At 35.9% G+C, this 25,723-nt stretch overlaps 1 protein-coding gene and 1 pseudogene across 1 annotated transcript in view; both read right to left on the bottom strand.

Moving 5' to 3' along the window:
• The window catches only part of HAT1 (histone acetyltransferase 1), a 60,851-nt gene that overhangs the window by 19,083 nt on the left and 16,045 nt on the right, over positions 1–25,723 (bottom strand). Inside the window, exons 3-8 of the mRNA XM_026492561.4 lie at positions 21,650–21,725; positions 17,650–17,770; positions 6,397–6,576; positions 6,000–6,121; positions 5,395–5,499; positions 4,978–5,084 (exon numbers count right to left, since the gene is read on the bottom strand). Coding sequence (XP_026348346.1) covers positions 4,978–5,084; positions 5,395–5,499; positions 6,000–6,121; positions 6,397–6,576; positions 17,650–17,770; positions 21,650–21,725 — 711 coding nt within the window. The remainder of the gene's footprint in view (positions 1–4,977; positions 5,085–5,394; positions 5,500–5,999; positions 6,122–6,396; positions 6,577–17,649; positions 17,771–21,649; positions 21,726–25,723) is intronic.
• On the bottom strand, positions 14,603–14,671 carry LOC113250914 (small nucleolar RNA SNORD113/SNORD114 family; annotated as a pseudogene).

The raw sequence follows: 25,723 nt of genomic DNA, 5'->3' as shown, positions 1-25,723 counted from the left end.
CTTAACGACTGAGCCACCCAGGCGCCCCTCTAATAAATAAATCTTAAACAAACAAACAAAACACCTAAGTTTCAGTCTTCAATAGAATAAGAGCAAATTGAACCCAAGAAATAAGAAGAAAATAATAAAAAATCAAAGTGGGAATCAAATAAGTAGAAAACAGAAAAAGAAATTTTTATGAAAACACAAGGGATCTTGTATGACCAAAATAATTTTGAAAAAGAACATGACTAGAATACTTTCTGATTTCGAAACTCAATAGAAAGGCTGAGGCACTATTGCTGCCAGAGCCATGATGCCTAAAAAGGGAGCAAGGGAGGCCACAAAGGCCTAGCCAGCAGTACATGAGCCCTTAGGAAAACGATACACAGCTCTAGGCTGGAAATCAAAAGGCCAGGGAAGAGGAGAAGCAAGGAGAGAAGCTGAGGATGATGAAGATGACCACCAGCAATGGTGTGAAAGGGCTCATCAACATCAAGAACCACAACTGGGTGGCACAGATAATCAGAAAGGTAACAGAAATGGATCTGGACAAGCCAAGGAGCTTTCAAGGAAAGATAAAGAAGACACGAGAGAAAGCAAAAGAGCATTACATTAAAATGCATTCAGTGGAAAGACAGAACAGGCCAAGGTTGACCTCACCTGGCTGGAGATCAACCATAAAGAGCAGAAAGAAGTGCAGGAGGTCACCAGGAAGAAAGAAGAAGCAAGGAAAGCAAAGATGATGCAACTTTTATCAGGAAAACGAATGCAATCACTTACTCTAAATAAGTAAGCATGGCCTGTGGGAGGAACTGGGCCCTATTGCCAGGACCTCTGCTGTGTCTTGCCCACTCTATGCTCTGGCGCCACTGAAGCAGCCCCTCAGAGCTAGAAGCTCCCCCTGTGGCCTGGGCCTCCTCTTCATCATCTTAGCACATAAATCATTTTGGGGGAAAGGAGAGCTGGGGGACTGGGGAGGGAATAGTGGCTATCTTTGAGACAAAAAGATAAGGGCTATATTTCCTATATAACCAATGGAATGGTTTTGTTTTCAGAATTTAGAACCTCTGCTGGGGGGCAGAGGGAGTACATAGGAGGTGGGGTAAGAAGTTTTCATTTGGCAAGTAGATTACACCTTAAGGGGAAGTTGTGCTGGGGTCAGCCACTGATGAGTTTGCAACAATCAGACCCAGACTGTGTTGCCTGGGTGCTCACTCAGAGACTATACTTCGAGTCCCTGAGGGTCATGGCTCGTCCCTGGCCAGACCCCTCTAACTGAAGCCTCCCCTCTCTGCCTTTTCCTACCCCATTTCCCAGCCACCTGGGCAGGACCAATATCCATTTTTAACCCTACTCATCTATTATTTCAAGAAACTTCGGTTTACTCTATAGCACCCAGGCAAACCACACTCCACAAATTCAATGTATGTATTTGGCATATTAAACTTCATATTATCATTAAAAAAAATATCCAACTCAGTATAAAGCTACGGTAACCTAATCAAGACAGTATGAAACTGGCATAAGGACAGACATATACATATGATTAGAGTCTAGAAATAAATCTCTATGTTTATGGTCAACTGATTTTCAACACAGGTACCAAGGCAATTCAATAGAGGAAAAACAGTCCTTTTAACAAATGGTATTGGGTCAACTGGATAGCCAAATGCAAAAAGATGATTTTAGAAACTTACACACAAAAACTAACTCGAAATGGATAGGGACTGCCTGCAAATAGGCATGTGGGATCTCTTTACTGTGACAGAAATATTCTAAAACAGGACTGTGGTGATGGCTACAAAACTAGGCAGATACACTAAAACTCACTGAACTGTACACTTAAAATGGGTGAATTTTATGGTATGGAAATCATAACTCAATAAAGTTGCTTTAATTAAACCTCTTCTAAGTGACAAAAATTCTCAAAGAAGCATCTCTTATTTTTTTTAAAGTACTAACAAGATGAGGCTCAAGCTTATTCAATGTCAATTTTTCCAAGTCTACCTCTTCTAAACTGATTTAGAAAAAAGATCTGTGTTATCAATTCAAAATAAAATTTAGTATGAGTAATAGCTTAAGTAACTTATATGACCTCAGAAAATTAGGAAAAAACATATCCTAGAAAAAAGAATTACAACTGAGAAAAATCTAAAAACTCATGCCACGTTCCTATCAGAAATTCTCACATAAATCAAAAAAACATGCAAAAAATTTCCATTTAGCTTTACATAAGCTGTTACAGACTGACAATACAAGGGGCCAAGTCACCATTTCAATCTTTAAGTACATTAACCAAAAGTGTCAGACTGAAAATGAACTTAAAATAGTGATACTCAATAATTCGTGATACCTTTCAATTCCTTTGTTTCCGTGCTACAAAGATAAGCAATACATTTAAAAGATGAAATTTGCTTGAGTGTAAATCTATAGTGGCATGCAAAATAAAAAACTGAGTTTTTTCCAAATATATATAACAACTTAAGTGCTCTTCTATTATTTTTGTAAAAACCTCTCCATATTAACATGCTATATTAGCATCATTATCAAATGAAATGAGATAGCACAAACCACCTATGTATAAAAACCTTATAGATACTATTCTAAAATATTCCATTCCAGTACTATAAAGCACATTTAAAAGACACTTATAATTAGCTCTTAATACACTGATAGATTAGTAATATTGATATATACTCCAGCCCAAGATCAGTTTCTATTGCCAAAAGCAATTCTCTTCATAATTCTAGAAGAAACAAATCATTGATTCAATTTACAAGGTCACACACTTAGGTGTATTCAAATGCTTTATATCTTAAGATAGTGACAACCTCAACAGGAAGATGTACATGATATAAAGAACCATCTTCCAGTATTTTACTTTAAAATTAGGCGCTAAAAAAGAAAATGAGTGGCAATTACACCACAAACACCTATCTATCCTGTAACATAGGCCTGTCAATGTTAACTTTTAATCATTACTATATCCGGCTATATGTCTAGCAGGAAAAAAGCCACCTCAGTATAAAGAATATTCAGGATTGCAAAGGGAGATCCGGAACCTGCTAAAGATCCACAAAGTTAGAAATACATATACGAAATAATGGAGAAACAGGTAACTAAAATGACTCAAAAGTGAAAAATCCTGTTATTTTCTTTTTTAAAAAGACTGGGTATGGAAATTTAAAAGAAATATCTTCACGAAAACAGCTGATAAGGAATTTTATTAATTTATAATGCTGAGAAATGTTAACATTGAAAATAAAAGCTGGTATCCAGTTTTCAAATTCAGAAGTCCTTTAGCATGTTTAGCCTTTTCTCTTTGGAGACGTCAGTTTGCAATGAATAAAGGCTACCACTATTGATGACTCTTCACTGAGATTTAAGAAATAAAATTCTTTATCTGCTAATTGGTGCTAAGTATCAAGGACTTTATTGGTTGGAGTAGACAGAAGAAAATGGTTAAGAGGCTTCACAGAAACAACTCCCGCTGGCACATTACCCACTAGAGAATGGACAAAGACTACTTATGTGAACTCTAAGTCTCCAGATTAAAATCACCAAAAAAGTCCCTTCGTGTATCACCAAGTCCAAGCTCTATAAAGTAAACAGAAGCTAAACAATTTTTAGCTTAGTTAAAAAGAAGTATCATCATTTTTATTATGTTTCTATAATTTTTCACTTAGCTAGTAAAGGTGCCACTTAAACAATCTGTAACTTTTGATATAAACCAACTTAAGAAGTTACTTCTTTATCTCCCAAATTTCTAATTTCACAGTAGCACGAAAGTCAGATGAAAAAATAATTCAACTCTATAAACGTGGAACTCCCTTTTAAAAACAAAATGTTTTCCCTCCAGTTTTTTATTAATCTATAGGATCAATTCAGAATCTGTTTTGGAGAAACTCATTTACTCTGGACAAGCAAAACCACTATATTACATGAAAAGCTAATAATCTGCCTATTAGCCTATTTATATTCTTTTGTTTTTTTCACAAGCCTACTTATATTCTTGTTAGTCCCACATCCAGTACTTTTTTTTTTTTGGTGTCTTTAAACAAAGTGGTAAAATAAAATTCCAAAACAGCATTTTTTAAACAAATTAAAATTTTAGTGTGTGTTAAGCACTGGCAATTTTAAAAACAAAAATGTACTCAAATTGTTATGAATAAAATGTAATACCTAATTTGGATATAAATATCTGGTATAATATTTTTCATTAAAAAAAAAGAAGGCTTACTTTTAGTTTAATCAGCAACTTTCTGAGTTAACAAATTTGAAAGGGTGTTACTCAGGGGAAAGAAAATGACAACATTAATGTTCCGTGGGCCACTTTGTTCTGTGGTAGCTCACACGTTTATATACTATCATCTGTAACTCCATCTAATGATGACTTTAAAAAGAGGATCGTCTCTCTCCTTCTCCTAAGTATCCTATTCATAATACTTCTTCTCTGGCTAATTCATAATGAAAGATGTTTTCAAAATAAACAGGCCTGCATTTCACCTTATAAACTACTGGTGTGAAGGAACGCATTTTAGGAATAAAAAATACCTGCCTTAAGAAATGTGTACTCTATTCAGAAATTATTTGCTTTGGTTTTTCTTTCTCAGTAAGGTTTAGAATATTCTTCCACTACATGAAAATTAGAGCAGGGCCTCTGAGCAATGCAATGGTTGGCCAAATCAACTGAACAACTAAGTGACATCACACTTACAAAGTACATATGCCTGACCACGATCTCCCAATATATATTCAATTCATTATCTTCAATTTGTTCAATTCATAAAGCACTTCTTACTTGGGTATACAATCCAATCCCACCAAAGGCTTATAACTTAAAATGTAACCATAAGTCATCTTTACACAATTCCAAAAAGACACCAAGAGAATGCTACTATTTAAAACAGGATAGTTATTTTTTACAAAACCAAAATTAATCAGTAAAGAGACCCTTTAGAAAGGCTCTTTCAGTAACAAATCAAATTTACATACCTGTAATATCAAGAACAGAAGGAGATGCAATGTAGTACCTATGAACTGTTTCAAGAAGTTGAGCACCATGGCCTTGACCTTGAAATGGAGTCAGTATCAGCATCTGACTACAGTAAAGAAATGATTGTAAAATTAAAATATCACAACATGATCCGTTTAAAAATTGCAAATCACTGTAGTATTAAGAACATTTTAAAGTTAGTCGACCTTCAAGAAACCAAAAAATTGTTGAGATACTCAAAATTGGTTTAATCTTCCACACTGTTTCAAAGGGAACAATGAAATAAATCAGTACATAGCCAATGAATAATAGTGATTTTTTTTAAACAAATCAACACTATTATAACAAGTATTGGAAACTTCAGCAGTTCCTTCTTCTGAAATAAAAGACAAGGCACGTGTTATACCGCCAATTACCTTACACGTGGCCGGGTTTTGTCTGGGTACACATAGTAATTATAGACTGTCATGTAGCCTACGGTCGCAAAGAGCGTAGCTCCATCCTTATTATACTTCTCAAATCTGCAGATAAAACAGAAAGCCAAGCAGGTCAATTACAGTCGCGCTCCCATGCAGTGTCCATTTTCTTTTCCATTCTCTGACTGAATTTTCAGTGTCAGCAAGCTACTCTGTGAGGGCCCAATGGGTACACCTGCTATGTTCTGAATGTACAATTCACTTAATTGGTGTGCAGCAACTTGGATAAATCAGACCTCTTTACATCACTTCAGTGCACTTGCCTATTATAAAGATGAATAGGTGGCAAGTAAAAGAAAACACAGGCAAAGCTCATTTTACTGTTTAAGCCTACATTCAGGGTCCTAACGGACAACAGCATTTAATTCAGCTCTATTCTCAAGGTCTCCGAAAGCATAATGAAGGAAAACTCAAGCCTCATAAACAATAGTTTTTCTTTCCTGGGAAAAATATCATTATACTGTCCCAATAATTGGGCCGCCACAATTAAAATGCTGGCTTTGTGGAGGTAATAAGGTCTACTGTTGCTTTAGAACTGTACTTACACTAGAAAGTAGTGCCATCTTTCATCATCCACGTCAATAAAGCTAGCAGTTTCAATAAACCACATCAAAAAGGTCTGAAGCCTTTCATGATATTCTCGAAAGCCTCTACATGTCATGTCAGCCTAGGGAAAAAGCCAGGAAAAGTCAGGTGAAACTCATCACAGAGGTAAGTGAAAGTCTGTAGAACACAAAACTATCCTGTGGGAAAATGTTTAGAAGTCTCAGATTAAGATGTGTACACAGACACACATACAAAATAGATCTTTGTTTTTAATGCTGATAGAAACTTGTTTCCTGAAGCTAGAAATGAGTCACTGAAAATAACACAACAAAACAGCATATAGGTTTCAGGCAAATGGAGCACTTTTACCCAAGAAATATTCAAATTTATCTTTACCTTGTATATCTGAAAGGTAAAGTTTTCCCCTCCTGTTGGACTGAGAACAGAATATGTATGGAGTAAGGTTCCAAATGGCTTGAAATCAACTTCTTTTTCCAGCAAAGAGAGAAAATCATTCGTGTTTGTACAAAATCCAGGTGGGATGATTTGTCTAATTTTGCCCTCAACGTCATCTGCCTAAAGAATAGAGGTTAAAAGACGTATGAAAAAATTAATAACAAATTTGACTTTTAGTTGAATATGCTTAATTTCTTTGAAATGGACAAAACTCACAAAAATCACAAAACTGCAGTTCACAATTAAAGAAGTAAAGACAGGGAGAACTGGAAAAGGATGAGTTTTGTGTGCACAAGAGACTATCACCCAAATCTGAGATGAGCATAAGTATAATACAGAAATAAAAAAGAAGAGACAGGTAGCCTGAAATCAAGTATAAGAATGAGGGCAACGCTACTGAAATTTCTAACATCATCTAAAAAATGCTGACTTTATCCCTTCAGGACAATTTGAACTGGCCCAAACAAAAGGCTGCTTATTATTTTATGTATGTCAAGGAGACCATATTATCCAAGACATGAAAAGATCACAAGCAGCAGTAAGGTGAGGTTGTAGTCTGACCAAATGAATAGCAAACTCACAATGAACAAACAGACAGGTCATAACTCCTTCATACATTAAACTCAGTATTAACATGACAATTTAAAAAATATACCCACTTAGGACATACATAATTTACATGAATGGATATATTATCCACTCATCCCTATAATGTGACACAATTTTTATAGACTTGGATTTGTGACAGTAAAAAGAGACAAGCCTGGACAACAAAATTAAACTCAGAGACTAAAATTACCCTTGTTAAACAACCTCAATGAATGTTAAAACTATCAGCTGAGCAGACTTCATAATCCCTTTCAAAACCCCAAAAGACCACTTGATTGAATACATTTACTACTTCTCTTTAACCATGAATATTTGATGAAGTCTTACAATAAAGTATTACTGCTTCTCACCAGGCAATAAAACTTAATGAATTGGTCTCAACTTAACAAAACCTTATCCCTCAATACAGTCCCTAAAAGCCTGACATTACATTCAACAAAATGAGCTTGCATTCTATTCAAACTTTTTCCTGAACAATGAGGCCAGGTTTTTACTTAATGGAGTTTGCCGTGAGTTCAGCTGTAATGTTTGTATTGTATCTATTTCCACAAGGACTGACACAAGAACACTTTGTGTTAACTTACTAAGCAGCTCTTTCATACCGTTTACATGCATGATGGGTATTAGTTCTAAACCAAGACCCTTGCTACTTAGCATTCAAAACAGGGAAATTAAGATGCTTAGGACAAAATACACTACAAAAGGCTAATACAACATGCTACTAATTCCTGTCCTTTCAACCATCTTTTAACTAAGTAGAAGCAATGCACCTGCAGATGAATAGCACTTTATTATCATTCAGTTACATTTTAGGATAGAGAACCAAGGACAGAGTTTATCACAAACAAGTTTTATTTTCAATGCTCTGGTACCACCAACATTTATACATAACTTGTTTATAGCTATAAAAAAAAAAGAAGAGCTATTATTTAAAATATAGCTCTTCAGTATTTTACCGAACAGCTTATTTCTAATACGTGTTCATTTACCCTCTAAACCAAATAAACTACATTTGACATTTTTTGTTTAAACTGCTATCTAATGTGAAGAGACTATCTTAAACATATTTTATAGAATATATACAATTTCAATTATTACAAGAGGGAACTGTAATAATAAGGAATAGTCTTAATGGGTCTGATGTGTGGCAACTGAAATCCAAAGTAACAATGGAGAAAGTAGTATAATTTTAATTTTTTTAAAGATTCTATTTATTTGACAGAGAGAGAGGCAGCAAGAGAGGAAACACAAGCAGGGAGAGTGGGAGAGGGAGAAGCAGGCTTCCTGCTGAGCAGGGAGCCCGATGTGGGGCTTGATCCCAGAACGCTGGGATCATGACCTGAGCCGAAGGCAAACGCTAATGACTGAGCCACCCAGGCGCCCCAAAGTAGTATAATTTTAGTTCAAGGTAAAAAAAAAAAAAAGTCAAGAAACGCTACTTTTAAATAAAGAGGTTTATAATCAACCAGTTTAAAAGAAAATACTCAGAGCATTCACAGTATATTTAATTTTAACTTTTAAAAACTTTCCCTGATCATGGAACATTGCATCAAGAACTGGTGATGTACTGTATGGTGACTAATACAACAACAACAACAACAACTAAACAAACTTTCCCTGTATCCTGTCTTCTCAACAAGGCATTGCAAAGTATGATCAAATAACTTCACATATCTTGCATCGAATGTACTTCAAAGATTTCTTAGAAACTCTAAGTTTCAAGTAGCGGTTCTGGTGGAAGACAGAGCAACCCAAAGGTCTGAGCTCAACAAAGTTGAAAGAGAGTTAGCTTTCAGCCTTCAAAGGATACCTATATATCGTAATAAATATCTTCAAATAAATATTTTGCTCTTGGCATGTTTACACATTACTTTAAGAACTTTTACAGGAGAATAAAAGGCTAAGTTTAAAAACGAGGACTCTGTTATACATGATAGGTTAGAGAAAATTTGTATCAGATATATTACATAAAACATAGAACATAAAACCAAAGGGCTCTTCAAACCTACAATTCAGAATCTTGCTTCACTAGAGAAAAAATGTATGCATTTCCCTATTAAATAGATTCTGTTTTAAGAAAAAAAAAATCCTATTACCACTGGTTGTAGAGATCTGTACTCCTCTAATTTAGTTCAGTTAAATATTCATTTTTCATACTGGATTACTGGCCAGATAATAAAATCATCACTACAGAAAAACCCATCTTACCATTTTAAAAAGAACTTTTTTACTTTTAAAATTTTTATTCATTATTTATTTTAGTAGGCTCTAAGTCCAAGATGGGGCTTGAACTCACAAACCCTAGATCAAGAGTTGCATGCTCCAGGCGCCTGGGTAGCACAGTCGGTTGAGGATCTGACTCTTGGTTTTGGCTCAAAATGTGATCTCGGGGTCATGGGATCAAGCCCCACTTCGGGCTCCATGCTCAGCTTGGAGTCCGCCTGAGTTTCTCCCCCTCTCCCCCTGCCAGGCAAGCATGTGCATGTGCTCTCTAAAATAAATAAATCTTAAAAAAAAAAAAAAAAAGAGTCACATGCTGTAGTGACTGAGCCAGCCAGGCACCCCCACATCTCATCTTTTTTAAATTCAACATTGAATCAAAGATTAACTGAAGCCTTTTAGTTCCAATGCTTGTAGCTAAAAGTTCAGATTATATTTCTGAAGACCACTGAAAAATTCCCTACCTGATTCAAGGGTATTATTTTAAATTTCAATTAAACTTATGGAAAAATGTACTTATAGAAAAGATAGGAAGGGGCACTTGAGTGGTTCAGTTGGTTAAGCGTCTGACTCTTGATCTCAGCTCGGGTCTTGATCTCAGAGTCATGAGTTCAAGCCCTGCATTGGGCTCCACACTGGACATGGAGCCTACTTTTAAAAAATTTTTTTAAAAACCTGTGTTAAAAAAAAAAAATTAGGGGCGCCTGGGTGGCACAGCAGTTAAGCGTCTGCCTTCGGCTCAGGGCGTGATCCCGGCGTTGTGGGATCGAGCCCCACATCAGGCTCCTCCACTATGAGCCTGCTTCTTCTTCTCCCACTCCCCCTGCTTGTGTTCCCTCTCTCGCTGGCTGTCTCTCTCTCTGTCAAATAAATAAATAAAATCTTAAAAAAAAAAAAATTAAGCTGAATAGATCAAGAATCCAGAATACAACCTGATCTATTTAATAAAGAAATGCCTTACGAATGTTTTCCAAACATTTAGCAATAGCTTTTTAAAAAAAGGAAGTATTAATGGTAACTATTCTATTTAGTTCTTAGGTGAGTCATGATGAAATGTTTTAGACTGTATACTCTTTCACTATGGTCATTTCAACTTCCAATGTTCTATACTTTGTTACACATGTGATGTTCCCATGAAACAATTTTTGCTTTTCCTCATCACTACATAAAGCAATGCACCTGAAAGTAACTGGTAGTCTGCTGATATAAATATGTTTACACTTTATTTGTATTTATCCATATTTGAAAACCAAATTACATCTTTAGTATCTTTTTCTAAACACTACCATTTGTGTAAATTTGTCTATGGTGAGTTATTTTTGAAATAGTGATTAAAAAAGCCATGTTAAGTAGGTAGGTAATTATCAAAAAACGCATAGTGAAATATTATTAGTCTACCAAAGATTATTTTTTCATTTCCTCAAGATTAAATTTTTGTAAGTACACAGGGTTTTCTACAAAAGGCTAAAGAATCCAGAAAATTTAAAAAATCTGCTCTCATCTACTCTCAAATTCAATCCATATTAGTGGGAGACAAGGATAAAATAGATGATTGAAGTTCACAGATAATACAAACTGTACCCATGTATTTCAACTTCCTCTGCCAAACCTTTTCCCAGAAATGCTAGCAATTATCAAGACTGAACAATCTTAGTCATAAACTCTTACACTAAAAGGCAATTAAATTACCTTTAGAGAAAAAAGCAGGAGGCTCTGAAAAGTGTAAGATGAAAGAAACTGAAGACAACACAAATAAATGGGAAGACACACTATACTCATGGTTTAGAAGAATTAATATTATTAAAATGTTTGTACTACTCAAAGCAATCTACAGATTCAATGCACCTTCCATCAAAATACAAATGGCATTTTTCACAGAACTAGAACAAAGAATCCTAAAATTCGTATGGAACCACAAAAGATCCTGAATAGCCAAAGCAATCCTGAGAAAGAACAACAAAGCTGGAGATACCACACTCCCTGATTTCACACTATAGTGCACTACAAAGCTATAGTAATCGAAACAGTATGGTACTGGCACAGAAACAAACACAGAGATCAATGCAACAGAATAGAATGCCTAGCAATAACCCATATAGATAGATAGATAGATAGATAGATAGAGTCAATATAATTGATGACAAAGGAGGCAAGAATAAACAATGGGGAAGACAGTCTCTCCAATAAATAGCATTACGAAAACTGGACAGCCACATGCAAAAGAATGAAACTGGACCCCTCCTATACATCATATATGCAAAAATAAATTCAAAATGGATTAAAGAATTGAATGTGAGGCTTGAAACCATAAACTCCTAGAAGAAAACATAGGCAATAAGCGCTTTAACACTGGTCTTAGCAATATTTTTTCAGACTAGTCTCCTCAGGCAAGGGCAACAAAAGCTAAAATAAACAAATGGGATCGCGTCATACTAAAAAGCAGAGAAAAGTGGAGAACACTCATACACTGTTGTTGGGAATGTAATTGATGCAGCCACTGTGGAAAACAGTATGAAGGTTCTTCAAAAAATTAAAGACAGAACTACTATACAATCTAGCAATTCTACTTCTGGATATGCATTGGAAGAAAATGAAAACACCAATTTGAAGAGATACATGCATCCCTGTGTTCACTGCAGCATTATTTACAATAGGCAAGATTTGGAAACAACCTTAAGTGTCCATCATAGATAAATGGATAAAGATAGGATATATATAAATACATATATACACATACACACACACATACAAACAACAGAATATCAGTCATAAAGAAAATGAAATCTTGCCATTTGCAACAACCCAATGGACCTACAGGGTATTATGCTACGTGAAATCTAAAAAACAAAACAAGTGAATAAACAAGGCAAAACAGAAACAGATTCACAGATACAGGTAACAAACTGTTGGTTACTGGACAGGGGGATGGGGGTGGCAGTTGAGGAGGGTGGGCAAATAGATGAAAGGAATTAAGATGTACAAAATTCCAGTTATAAAACAGTCATGGGGATGTCACATATAGTACAGGGAATGTAGGCAATAATATTGTAATAACTTTGTATGATGACAGATGGTAACTGGACTTGCCATGGGGATCATTTCATAATGTATAAAAATACTTAAAAAACAAAAAAAATGAAATCACTATAATGTATACCTGAAACTAACAGGATACTGTATGTCCATTACACTTCAATTAAAAAAAGAGAGAGAGGTCAGGAGGTACTGATAAAAGCAAAGGTCAGAGACAACCATTAGAGGAACAAACCAACAGTGTCTAAATAATCAAGTTTATTGTAGTAAAATTCAGAATAATTATGTTGCCTTTAAAGATGATGGCTAGTGGAGATGTTTTACAAGCATCTTAATTGTGACTAAAAACTTTTACATGCAACTGGAGAACTCAGCTTGGAAAAGAAAAATGCATGATGAAAGATTAACATAATGGCACAATTCTAATAAGCAAATTAACTTCTAAGCTGATGAGCTGTGGTTTCTGACCACCTCACCAAAAGAGTGTATTTTTCATACATAAAAATAGTACTACATAGTATAGCCTGTGAAAACTCAAATATGATATAAAATAGTCTCACACATAACACATCTAAAACAAAAATCTTGATTTTTTTTTTCATATTTAGACCTACTTCTCTAATTCTTCCTATCTCAGTTAATAGTACTATTATTAAGGTTAAGCAATAGAGTCCTCCTTGTTTCTCTTTTTTGTATCATTATATTTAATTCAAAAATAAATCCTACTGGCTCTACCCTCAAAATATATCCTCAATCAGACAACTAAATGTAGTGTTGCCTATAACACTGCAATGTTCTGGTCTCCCTTCTTTTACTCTTTCCCCCTGCAGTGTGTTCTCTGCAGCAGTCCAAAAAATCTTTTTTTTTTTTTTAAAGATTTTATTTATTTATTTGACAGAGATAGAGACAGCCAGCGAGAGAGGGAACACAAGCAGGGGAAGTAGGAGAGGAAGAAGCAGGCTCACAGCAGAGGAGCCTGATGTGGGGCTCGATCCCAGAACGCCGGGATCATGCCCTGAGCCGAAGGCAGACGCTTAACCGCTGTGCCACCCAGGCGCCCCAGTCCAGAAGATCTTTTAAAAATATAAGTCATACCATATGACATTTACCTACTTAAAACCTCTAAAGGCTATCAACTATTCTTACCTGACAAGATCTAATTTTGCCAACCCATTCAAGCATTTCCTACCCTTCTCGCCACTACCACAATCACTTAACAACAGTGATATTTCTGAGTGTTCTCATTTCAGGGTCCTTGTTACTAGGCTCTTCTCAGGTTATTACATCATTACAATGGCTCCTCTTCATTCAGTAACCAGCAAAATGTTTCTTCTTAACACTACTTACTATTTGTTTATTGACTGTTCCTCCTAGCTAGAATATAAGCTCCACGAGAGGAATGATTTTGTTTTCTTGCCACTCTTTCCCTGGCATCAAGAACACAGAGGCACTGCGGAATGAACATTCTCAAAGCAAACTGAGATAGAAGAGGCAAGCTCATTCCACCCACACCCACTATCCATTCTTTTTTCATAAGGGGAAAAAAAGTCTTTGCTTGAACATGTAATTAAAATAAATGATCTTCGATCATGAAGCAAATAATCCTACAAGAAGACATTATAAAAGATTGATTCCTTACTCCTAACACAGTACTTCTAAATGGAAAAACCTGGTTTTCAAGAACGGAGCAATTAGAAGTCAATGCAAATACATAGCTATTTTTGCTGCAAATAGTATTTGAAAGATTTACCAATAACTAAGTCAATAGTTCCTTTGGAAGAAATCAATTCAGCACTATCAGCTGGAACTTAAAAAAAAAAAAAAAGGACACCAAAACCTTCAAACAACAGTGAATTTTGTACCACGCAAGGAAAACTACTGCATTTTTAATAAGAGTATCTAGCTAGGCTTAAGAATTTAGCAATCTAATAAGAAACATGATAAGGAAAAAAAACTCCACTTTCTTTTAATGCAGATTATCTAGCATTGTATGAACTTGGGTAAGTCCTTAACAATGAAACAAAATTAAAAACAAAAACAAGAAACTAATCAACCAGTCCCAAGTCATGAGAAGTTTTAGAAAAAAAAAGATGGGGTATGAGATTGGCAAAAGATTTAAGTCAGAAGTTTAAAGTCAGTGTAAAGCCTTGAAAAAGTTGGTTTAATTGTTAATGCGTTAGAAATTGCTACTTGTACAGAAGAAAGTTATGATATCCAGTATGCAGTAATACATAAAACCTTTGCCTAGTTATGTGAAGCACAGTATTATCAATATGATATATCTGATGAGATAAAACTTCCTGGATTTTCATCGTACATGACTCATACGCCACCAGTGGTCATCATCGATCAAAACTTCCTGGATTTTCAAATCAAATGACAAGAAATTTTACTCTAAGAATGCAATTTCCAATTTTATAAATGTGATTCGGCGACAAAAATGGCATTTCATTAAAAAAAAAATCAACTCTGAAGTAATTCTTTTTTTTTTTTTAAGATTTTATTTATTTATTCGATACAGAGAGAGAGCGCACACAGCAGGGTAGTGGCAGGCAGAGGGAGAGGGAGAAGCAGGCTCCCCGATGAGGAGGGAGCGGATGCGGAGCTTGATCCCAGGACCCTGGAATCATGACCTGAGCCGAAGGCAGATGCTTGACTGAGCCACCCAGGCGCCCCAGAAGTAATTCTTTTTTTTTTTTTTTTTTAAAGATTTTATTTATTTATTTGACAGAGAGAGAGACAGCCAGCGAGAGAGGGAACACAAGCAGGGGGAGTGGGAGAGGAAGAAGCAGGCTCACAGCAGAGGAGCCTGATGTGGGGCTCGATCCCATGACACCGGGATCAAGCCCTGAGCCGAAGGCAGAGGCTTAACCGCTGTGCCACCCAGGCGCCCCCCCAGAAGTAATTCTTGATGAAAAGTTTCAATGCCCTGAAGGGAGGTGGGTGGGGGGATGGGTAATAGGTGATGGGGATTAAGGAGTATACTTGCTGTGATGAGCACTGGGTGATGTATGTATGGCATTACTGAATCACTCACTATGTTATACAGTGTAAACTAATATTACACTGTATGTTAACTGGAATTGAAATAAAACCTTAAAAAAAAAGTTTCAATGCCTTTAAATAGGGATGTCCAGAAACAGAACAACTCCAAAACATATAATTTTCTTAAGGTCCCTCAGAGATTCATGTCCATCCCAAACATGCAAAATTAACTCACCCCACCCAACATGCAAAATTACACTCACCCCATCCCAACATCCCCAAAAGTTTCAACTACTCCATCATCAACTCAAGTCCAAAATGTCATTATCTAAGCTATTCAAACAGACTCTGGGTATGATACAACAGGAGACAAAATTCCTTTCCACCCGTAAAACTAGAAAACAAGTTACCACTTCTAAAATACAGAAGGGGGACAGGCACAGGATAAGTTATGTAGTTTCCTATCCAAAGGGGAGAAAAATGGTAGAAAGAAAGGAGTCACTGGTACCAGGCAATTTCGAAATCCAGAAGAGTTCAAGACCTGGGAATACTGTGCCCTGCAGCTCTACCTTCTGGGCCATCATCCTTTTTCTTGAAAGGAAGCATATATTTGTAGCTGAGTAGTGCTATCAGCCTGTTTCCTACCTATAGAATTTTTGGAAGTTCATTAGCCTTTCCTCAACCTATCAGTCCAAACTGGCAGTGTTTCTGCTGATATAACATTCTCAAAACCCTTCTAGGTCACCTGTGTCTGCCATGAGGGTTTACAACATTAGGTAAGATAGTCCTACAAGGGACTTGATCTCTATTCAATCTCTATTCCTGGTTTTTGCTGAGATTACTGAGGAGATCCATAAGTCATGTGTGTCATCTCTTCAGAAAGAGCAAAAGGTTATCTAGCCATGCTCTGGGCTTTCTCTCCAAAGCACACTTTCCTGACAATGAATCTCCTAATTTCAGTGTCTTCTGCAACCTGGATAGACTGATCCCAGTCTATCTCCCAAATCATCGAGTCCTGGATCTTTTTTGCTTTACAGTTTTTCCCACAATCTTTCCCTTTCCTCTCACATTTACTATAAGCCACAAAAAAAAAAAAAAAAAAACAGGCCACAACTTCAATACTTCATTTGGAAATCTCCTCAGCTAAATATCCAACTTCACTGCTTACATTTTCTCCTTTCTATATAATTGTAGGACACAATTCAGCTAGGCTTTCTGGCACTGTATATCAAATATCTCCTTTCCTTCATTTTCTAATCATATATTCATTTCCCTCTGACTCCTTCAACATGCCTATTTCTACCAACATACTGTTTATGATGGTACATTATTCTCTAAGATGATACAGGTTTTCTCTCCCATGCTCCCAACTTTATTCTGAGCCCTCACCAGAAGTGCCTTTAAAGTCTGTATTTCTACTAACCATCTATACAAAGGAGTCTATGCTTTTTCTATCATGTGCCTCAAAATTCTTCTAGTTTCTATGCATTACCCATTTCCAAAAACATTTCTACAGTTTTAGTTATTTGTTACAGCAGCACCCCACTTCCTGGTATGAAAATCTGTATTAGTTTCTATGGCTGCTGTAACAAACTACCACAAACTTGGAGGCTTAAAACAACAGAGACTTATTCTCTCACAACCTAGAGGCAAAGTCTAAAATCAACATCACTGAGCTAAAATCAAAGTATCAACAGGGATACACTCCCTCCAGAGGCTCCAGTGGTGTCTGTTCCTTGATTCTTCTAATTCTGGTGGCTACCAGCATTCCTTGGCTTGTGGTCACATCGATATGCCTCTGCTTCGTGAGGGGCCATAATTCAGCCTGCCCCAGATGCATACTCTTTAATGCCTCTCTCTGCCTTCACCCTCTTTTGGTTCATTTGTTTCAAAGAGTTTTATGTCATCAGCTTAACTGTCCATGTTCTTACGGAAATATATTAGCAAAATCTGTGGGATCAGAAATGCAGCAAGAGAAATTTAAACAGGCAAATTCTATGTGAAGTAGAAAACTTAGCTATTGCTAAATTGCTAAAGTCTTATTTAACTTCTGGGAAATGAGGTAATTTTCATGTTCATAATAAAAAAACAAAAGTTGGTAAACGAAATACAACTCTGATCATAAACAGTTTTTAGAGAAGGTTCACTCAGGAAACAGATCAGGCTAAGGATCATGATCAAAGGTTAACTGCAGTGACAGACAACCACCTCCATAACTAAAGACGACATGTGGTATTAAAGTTACTATATAACAGATCCTCTCCTCCCTCAAGCCTTTTAATTTTAAAACCTGTTTTATACTCAAATGGAAAGCAGAGTTAAAGATAAATTTATTATTGTTCTTACCTCTACACAGTCAAAATTCTCATCAACTTTAGATGCATATTCAACACGGAACATTGTTGACAGGCTACCAGCAATATAATATAACAGGATCTTCAGACCCTTGTAACCAAAAGCGGTTTCACTGAAAAGAAAAAAAATATCAGTAATCTGAGACCCCAGAAAGACTCTTTGCAAAGTCATTACAAAGTATTAGTCCTACGTATAAAGAAGTTTAACTTTATGATTTTAAACCCTACCTACTTTAAAAAGAAATAAATACTTGTAACTAAACTGTGCCTCAGCCTTCCTCATTTATAAAATAAGAGAGGGGCGCCTGGCTGGCTCAGCTGGTAGAGCATGTGAATCTTGATCTCAAGGTTGTGAGTTCAAGTCCCACTTTGGGTGGAGAGATTACACAGAAATAAAATCTTTAAAAAATAAAAAAATAAAACAACAGAATAATAGCACTTACCTCAGGGACATTGTTTGAGTTGAATGAGCAAGTTAATACCTATGAACTGCTTATAATGTTGACCAGCGTATTATACAAGTAAATATAATATATCATTGTGGCTACTAGTACCAGAAGGCATTTCAAATCAGACACAAGTGGCATTAAACTGGTATCTTGCTAGGCAAGCAGCTAAGATATAGCTTTGGCCCAGTCTTTCCTCCAGTTTACCACTTGCTTCCATCATCAACATCCAGAGTTGCTGAAAGTGGTAAAAGCACCTGTCTAATTACATCACCCTATGAACTGAGAAAGCAGATCTGGAGCTGCTGTTATTTTTCCAGCCCTGCTCCCTGCAATCCACCTCTGCCTGCATATTCTCTTCTCTGGCTTAAAAAGAGTCTTCCAAAATGTGAATCTAAAATACCCAGAATAGGTAAAGCTATAGAGACAGAAAGCGGATTAATGACTGCTAGAACTGAGGAGAGTAAGGGAGGAAAAAGAGAATGACTCCTAACTGGTTAGGAATTTTGATGGGAATGACAATATTCTAAAATTGATTGTGATGAATGCACAAAACAATATACTAAAAATCACTGAATTGTATACTTTAAATAGATGAATTATATGGTAAATTACATCTCAATAAAGCATTTCTTTTAAAGTGAATTCTGAAGAAGAGTGCCTGAAAGCAGTGTCATTTCCAGATTTCTGTCTAAACTACCAAAATAAAACACAAGCAGTGTCCGTTTCAGGACTCTGAAAGTTATGTGCATAAAAAGGAGTGGCAATGATAAGTAGGGTCAAGACCAATGTCATACCTGACTCATAAGATACAGGGTTATGATTATATGACTGTCATCTGTCTACTTTAGAAGAGGAGTATGCAAGCTTTTTTAATGACATTCAAAACAGAATGAATGTACGAAATACCATTGAGAAGCATTATCTGTAAGACTAGTTTCTATGCACCTAAGGAAGAGATTTTAAATAGCAGGAAGAGGAAAGGAATAAAACAAATAGCTCCTTAACGATAGAAATCCCAAAAGAAAATGTTCTTATCTTTATAATAAAATAAAACCTGGTTGAAATAGAAAAGGTTCAAATTTTGGCATGAATCAATATATAATAAAATACAATTATTAAAATTTAGAAGCACATAAAATGCCCAATCTGATACATTAATAATGAAAAATTCTGAGAAAATTTGTTCCACGGAGAGACATTTGTCAATTTCAAAACACATTAAATAAATATGTGAACAATGCTGAAATAACACGTAGGTAAAATAGCCACAAAGGGCAATATTTTAAATGTCAACTATGTCAAAACACCCTTTCCTACTACAACAAAGCAGGCTTCCTTGGGAAAATGTCCAACTCCAGAACTAATAGAAAAAGTATAAGATGAATCCTGAACATCTTATTGTATCCGAAAGTATCCCCTAAATGATGATGATATAGCAAAAGGATTCAAAAACTGGTTTAAAATGGGATAATTTGAGCATCATAATTAATAACACTAATGGATTATGAGCCCTTGGATTACAAGAGTCTTTGAATCTATTCTGATATAAACAAAGAAATACATAAGGGGAAAAAAAGAAGTTCTTCCCTATAGAATGCCAACTAATAAATGCAGATGATATGACAGAGTTAGAAAATCACCATTGTACAATCTGTAAAAGATTCAAGAAAGAATCATCAATGGATTTAAAAGTACTGGGTGAAAGTCTGATGGGAAACAGGATCTTTTCAGTCTTAGAGTATCTTCCCCACAGATTACATAATAAAGGAAAAAACCTTATAGTGGAGAAAGATGACAGACACCTCTAAACTAAGTGACTCAACAAACAATGGAACAAACTGACATCATGGACTTTCTGACTGTGACAGCCTGAGATGGACACATACAACCTCTCTTATGGTACTACAAAAAATGTACATTATCTGAATTTAATCATGAAGAAACAAACTAATGCAAAATGAAGGTTTATAAAACTAGCCTATATCCCACAAAAATGTCCATGTCAGGAAAAACAAAGAAAGGCTGAATAACTGTTTCAGATTAAAGGAGACCAAAGAGATAACTAAATTCAATATGTGGGGCGTCTGGGTGGCTCAGTTGGTTAAGCGTCTGCCTTTGACTCAGGTCATGATCCCACGGTCCTGGGATCGAGCCCCACATCAGGCTCTCTGCTCAGTGGGAGGCTGCTTCTCCCTCTCCCTGCTGCTCCCCCTGCTTGTACTCTCTGTCAAATAAATAAATAAAATCTTTAAAAATAATAAAAATGAAAAAAATAAATGTAATATGTGACTCTACATTGGATCCAGAATGAGGAAAATTGTTTTAAAAGTATTGGAAACCAACTGGCAAAATTTGAAATGTGGACTATATCTTAGAAAAGAGTACCACAGCAGTGTTAAATTTCCTGAATTTTGATAATTATATGGTTACTGTCCTTGTTTTTAGGAAATACATACTGAAGAATTTGGGAGTAAGGGATCAAGATATATCTGCAAACAACTCTCAAATGGTTCAACAACATACCAATATATATCTATAGGAGAGAATAATTAAAACAAATAGAACTAAATGTTAACAACTGATGAATCTAAATAAAGGATATACAGAGTACTATTCTATTTTTTCTTTGAATCAGTTAATTAACATATAGTGTAGTATTAGTTTCAGAGGTACAGTTTAGTGATTCATCAGCTGCATATAACACGTAGTGCTTACATCAAGTGCCCATCACAGAGTACCATTCTTATAACTTTCTGCAAGTAAGGTTTTTTTCAAAATCAAAAGTTTAAAAAAAATGGTAACTGACTATTCTGATAATGTAATGAAGCTATAGGAAATCAAGGAATTGTGCTGAATATCCCAGGACATATCTTTAATGTTGCTTTTAAAAATAAATTTCTCAGGGTGCCTGGATGGCTCAGTCAGTTAAGCATCTGCCTTAGCCTCAGGTCATGATCCTGGGGTCCTGGGATTGAGCCCCACATCAGGCTCCCTGCTCCGCGGGGGGCCTGCTTCTCCCTCTCCCTCTGCCTGCAGCTTCCCCTGCTCCTGCTCTCTCTCTCTAATAAATAAAAGCTTTTAAAAAGAAAAAAGAAATTTCTCTAAACTGCTTATTTACTTGTCATAGAAGAACAACTTGAGCTCTCTAGCTTCAGGAGAACATATTCTCTACTAAGAGCAGTATAGAAAAGGAGCAGGAAGAAAAGAGTAGTAGTTATGAATATGGGCTTTATAGACAGATTGCCTGAATCTGAACTTTGGTCATCCTCATGTCCTTAAGCAGCTGTTCAACTCTACCAACGTACAATGTAATGAATCATAATACCGCTGCTAAGACGGTTGTGAGAGTTAAATGAGATAATGCATCCACAGCACTACGTGATAGGTATTATACAATAAACTGGTGTCTCAATGTCAAAAATGCCATTCTAACGTATTTTTAAAATAAATTACATAAAAAACAGCAAAGAAAATAAAGTCTGGTTTCTAGACCTTAAAAAAAAAATTTTCTTTTGGCCACACTAATTTAGCAAAGTTACTTACTCATCCCCAAACAGTTGATGGGTATATTCAGGAAAGAAAGTTCTAATGTCATTCTCAAGATCTTCAGGAAAACGAACTGTTTAAAAGAATAAAAAATATAGATATTAAAGATACTAAATTAAAGATATTAAAGGTGACAGGTAGTTCCATTTCAAGAACTTCAATATAACTAGGATACTTTTTTTCTTACTTAAAATGTCACTTTTCCATTATATGATTTACACTGGATTCTCATGAGACAAATGAACAACGAAAATTAGAATATCACTTTGAATGCTTCAGCGTCAAAACCCTACTGATTCTAAGAATTAGAAAACTAGGTATGACAAAGGAATCTGATTTAGTTTTTATTTTCCTATATGTTTACATACAATGCAAAGAGTAAAAGAAAACAAAACCAAAAAAGACACTTTGAGGGGCGCCTGAGTGGCTCAGTTGGTAAAGAATCTGCCTTCGGCTTGGGTCATGATCCCGGAGTCCTATGACTGAGCCCCGCATTGGGCTCTCTGCTCAGCGGACAGCCTGCTTCTCCCTCTGCCCCTCACCCTGCTCATGCGCGCGCGTGCGCTCTCTTTCTCTCTCTCTCTCTCTCTCTCTCTCGTGTGCTCTAATAAATAAAATCTTAAAAAAAGAAAGACACTTTGAGATAAGAAAAGCTATAGCATCAAAAAAACTAAAAAAGAATGCTATAAGAAACATTCCGAAAACAAGAGTAATGAGTTTTGAGGAGGCCTTTATCATCACATCATTCTTTATCAGTGCAAGATGATATTCATGTTGTTCCTAGATTTGGGTTTTTTGTTTGTTTTTTGGGTTTTTTTTTAGCTATTAAAAGTAATGCCGCATGACATCCTTATATACGCTTTGCTGTACTCTTACAAGTATATACAGGATAAATTCCTGGCAGTAGAAATGCTGAGTAGAAGTACTGAATTATTTTTATAAGTACTGCTTAAGTGCCTTCTAAAAATACTTTAGCAGTTTATATACCCACTAGCAGCTATGTAAACTCCTTTGCTTCCCATATTCTTGAGAATATTCTGTACCCTCAACTTTAATTTCTACCAATTTAAGATGGAAATGGGTACCCTGTTATTTTACTTGCATTTATTGTGAGTTCTGATATTATTGGACATTTTCCCAATATAATTTATCTTATGTAGAAAAAACCTTACCCTCCCCCCACCAAAATCTTTAAACTGAAGAATGAAAAGATAAGTTGTAGATGAAAAATTTCCAACGCTGTCCTCCCAGAACAGGTCATTCACAGGATGCCAAAGTATCATCCAGCAGATTAATAATTTACAGAAGAAAAGATACCTTTTCACTGTAGAGATCTGGCAGTTACCACCTTTTCAAGTAATCTAACTTAAAATCACTCATTATAGGATAGACCAACATTGTATGTCTCCTGATTCAATGTCATATAACATATACAGCATCATCTATGAAACACTTTCTTACCAAAAATGCGTATCGTAGCTCTAATCCAGCTTTAAAAGCTTCCAACTTACAAGAAATATAGGAGACAGGATTGTAAGTTAAATACTACCAAAAGACAACAGACAAATCCAGAATGTAGATTTGTCTATTAACACTACTCACTAACTTCATTCTTCCAAATAAATCAATATTATGAGGGGGGACATTCCATGTTGGGGGGAAGGACTGTTCTGGATTAAAAGAGATTAAAGAAACATTACAGCCAAACACGATGCATGATCCTTGACTGAATTCTGGGTTAAATTAATTTTTTTAAAAAAGCTACTGAAGACTTTCAAGGATGACCAGGGAAACCAGAAAAGTATATCAAAGAATCACCATTAATTTTCATAGGTACTTATCGATAATGGAATTATGGTTATATATGTGAATATTCATATATTAGGGCTGTCATGATGTTCAGAAATCTCCCTTTGGGGTGTCTGGGTGGCACTGTCAATTAAACGTCCAACGCTTGGTTTCAGTTTGGGTTGTGATCTTGGGATCATGAGATCAAGCCCTGAGTCAGGCTCCAAGTTGGGCGCAGAGTCTGCTTGGGACTTCCTCTGCCTCTCCCCCTCCTCCCCACATGAGCATGCGCACTCACTCCCTCTCTCTCTTTCTAATAAATAAATCTTTTAAAAAAATCAAGTAATTCAGCAAAAATATTTATTAAAGCAAATATGACAAAATATTAATTGTTGAATTTAGGTATTGGATATAGGGGCGCCTGGGTGGCTCAGTCGTTGGGCGTCTGCCTTCGGCTCAGGGCGTGGTCCCGGCGTTTTGGGATCGAGCCCCACATCAGGCTTCTCCACTGGAAGCCTGCTTCTTCTTCTCCCACTCCCCCTGCTTGTGTTCCCTCTCTTGCTGGCTGTCTCTATCTCTGTCAAATGAATAAATAAAATCTTAAAAAAAAAAAAAGAATTTAGGTATTGGATATAGAGCTAAGTATTGTTCTATTCTCTCAACTCTTCTCTGTGTACAAAATTTTCATAATGAAACTAAAATTGAAAAAAGCCCTGGGCAAATACAGCAAAATGTTAAGATGTGAAAAAGCTAAGTGATGGGATCTTGCTATTCATTAGCTTGCTCTAGATTTTTTGCATGTCTGTAATATTACACAATAAAAAAATAAAACAACCCAATATGTCTAGATTCATTCCCCACTACTGTATCTCTAATATTTAAAAATGTTTGGAAGTCTCTAGAAATTATTAAAAATTAATTTCAAACTACTGCTTCTAATATAATATATAGCACTTTGGTAGTGATGAGAGACACAGAGAAAAAGAAATGTAACAAGTGTCAAAAACATAGTTATGATAACTATTTCTATAATTTGGTTTGGCTTTCCTCCAATATACCTGTCATCTAAACTATTAAGGTTTTACTGTTTCAGCATGAAATTTAGTCCACAGGTAATATGACTAAAAGAAAGAGAAAGCAAAGTGATGAGTCCTTTTAGTTGAAGTAAAAATCAAATAGCTTAAGGCATATATATAGTTAAATATTTATTGTTTGGATCTGATGAGATTTGGGTGAAAGAATCTAAAAGAAACTCTTTAAAACCAATGCTATGTACTTTTCAAAGGATTCTTTCAGCATTGAATAAATGAAGTTTTTATATTAGTCACTGTATTACATGTAAACTGTTCACTATACTACGTTTAGGCACAGTGAGCAGATTACTAAAAAGTTGCCCCCAAATTCCTGGGATTACACACTGAGAAGATACCCAGGGTTATACTTTATAGAGATTAGCCTGAAAGTTATCTCCTCAAAAAGGGTATTTAAGTAAAAAGTCCTAGGCCTAGACAAAAGGAACCAACAATTAGTGCTAGGAGGTTAGTCTTTCTAACAGATAAGAAACAAAGATGACTTTCCTACTCTTATTTAAAACAAAAAAAAAACCCCTCAGGGGCGCCTGGCTGGCTCCCTGTGGGGAGAACACACGACTCTTCATCTTGGGGTCATGAGTTCAAGCCCCACATTAGGTGTAGAGCTTACTTAAAAAGACAAAACCAAAAAACCTCAATACTTACACAAGTGTAGTAATTACCATAAAAGAAATGAAACCAGATCTCTTATTTGTCTATTCTGGACATTTCACATAAATGGAATCATACAACATGTGCCTTTTATGTCTGGCTTTTTTTCTTTCTTAAGTAGGCTCCACACCCAGCATGGAGCCCAACACGGGGCTTGAACTCACGACCCTGAGATCAAGACCTGAGCCATAATCAAGAGTCAGACACTTAACCAACTGAGCCACCCAGGTGCCCCATGTCTGGCTTCTTTCACTTAATACGTGCTAGAGGTTCATCCATGTTACAGCATGTACCATTAGTTCATTCCTTTTTGTGGTTGAATATTTTTCTACTCTATGGATATACCATATTTTGCTCACCCAGTCCTTGGTTAATGGACATCTGGGATGCTTCCATTTTGGGGTTATTATGAATAATGCTGCTATGAACGTTCCTGAGCAAGTTTTTTTGTGAACAATGCTAAATGCCAACACAGGACATATTCATAAGAAGCAGTCACACACAATGTTATTAACCGTATTATTAGTTGTCACTTGAACAT

Source organism: Ursus arctos, unplaced genomic scaffold, assembly GCF_023065955.2.
Source record: "Ursus arctos isolate Adak ecotype North America unplaced genomic scaffold, UrsArc2.0 scaffold_1, whole genome shotgun sequence".
Classification (NCBI taxonomy): Eukaryota; Metazoa; Chordata; class Mammalia; order Carnivora; family Ursidae; genus Ursus; species Ursus arctos.
This window is presented reverse-complemented; position numbering and strand designations above follow the sequence as displayed.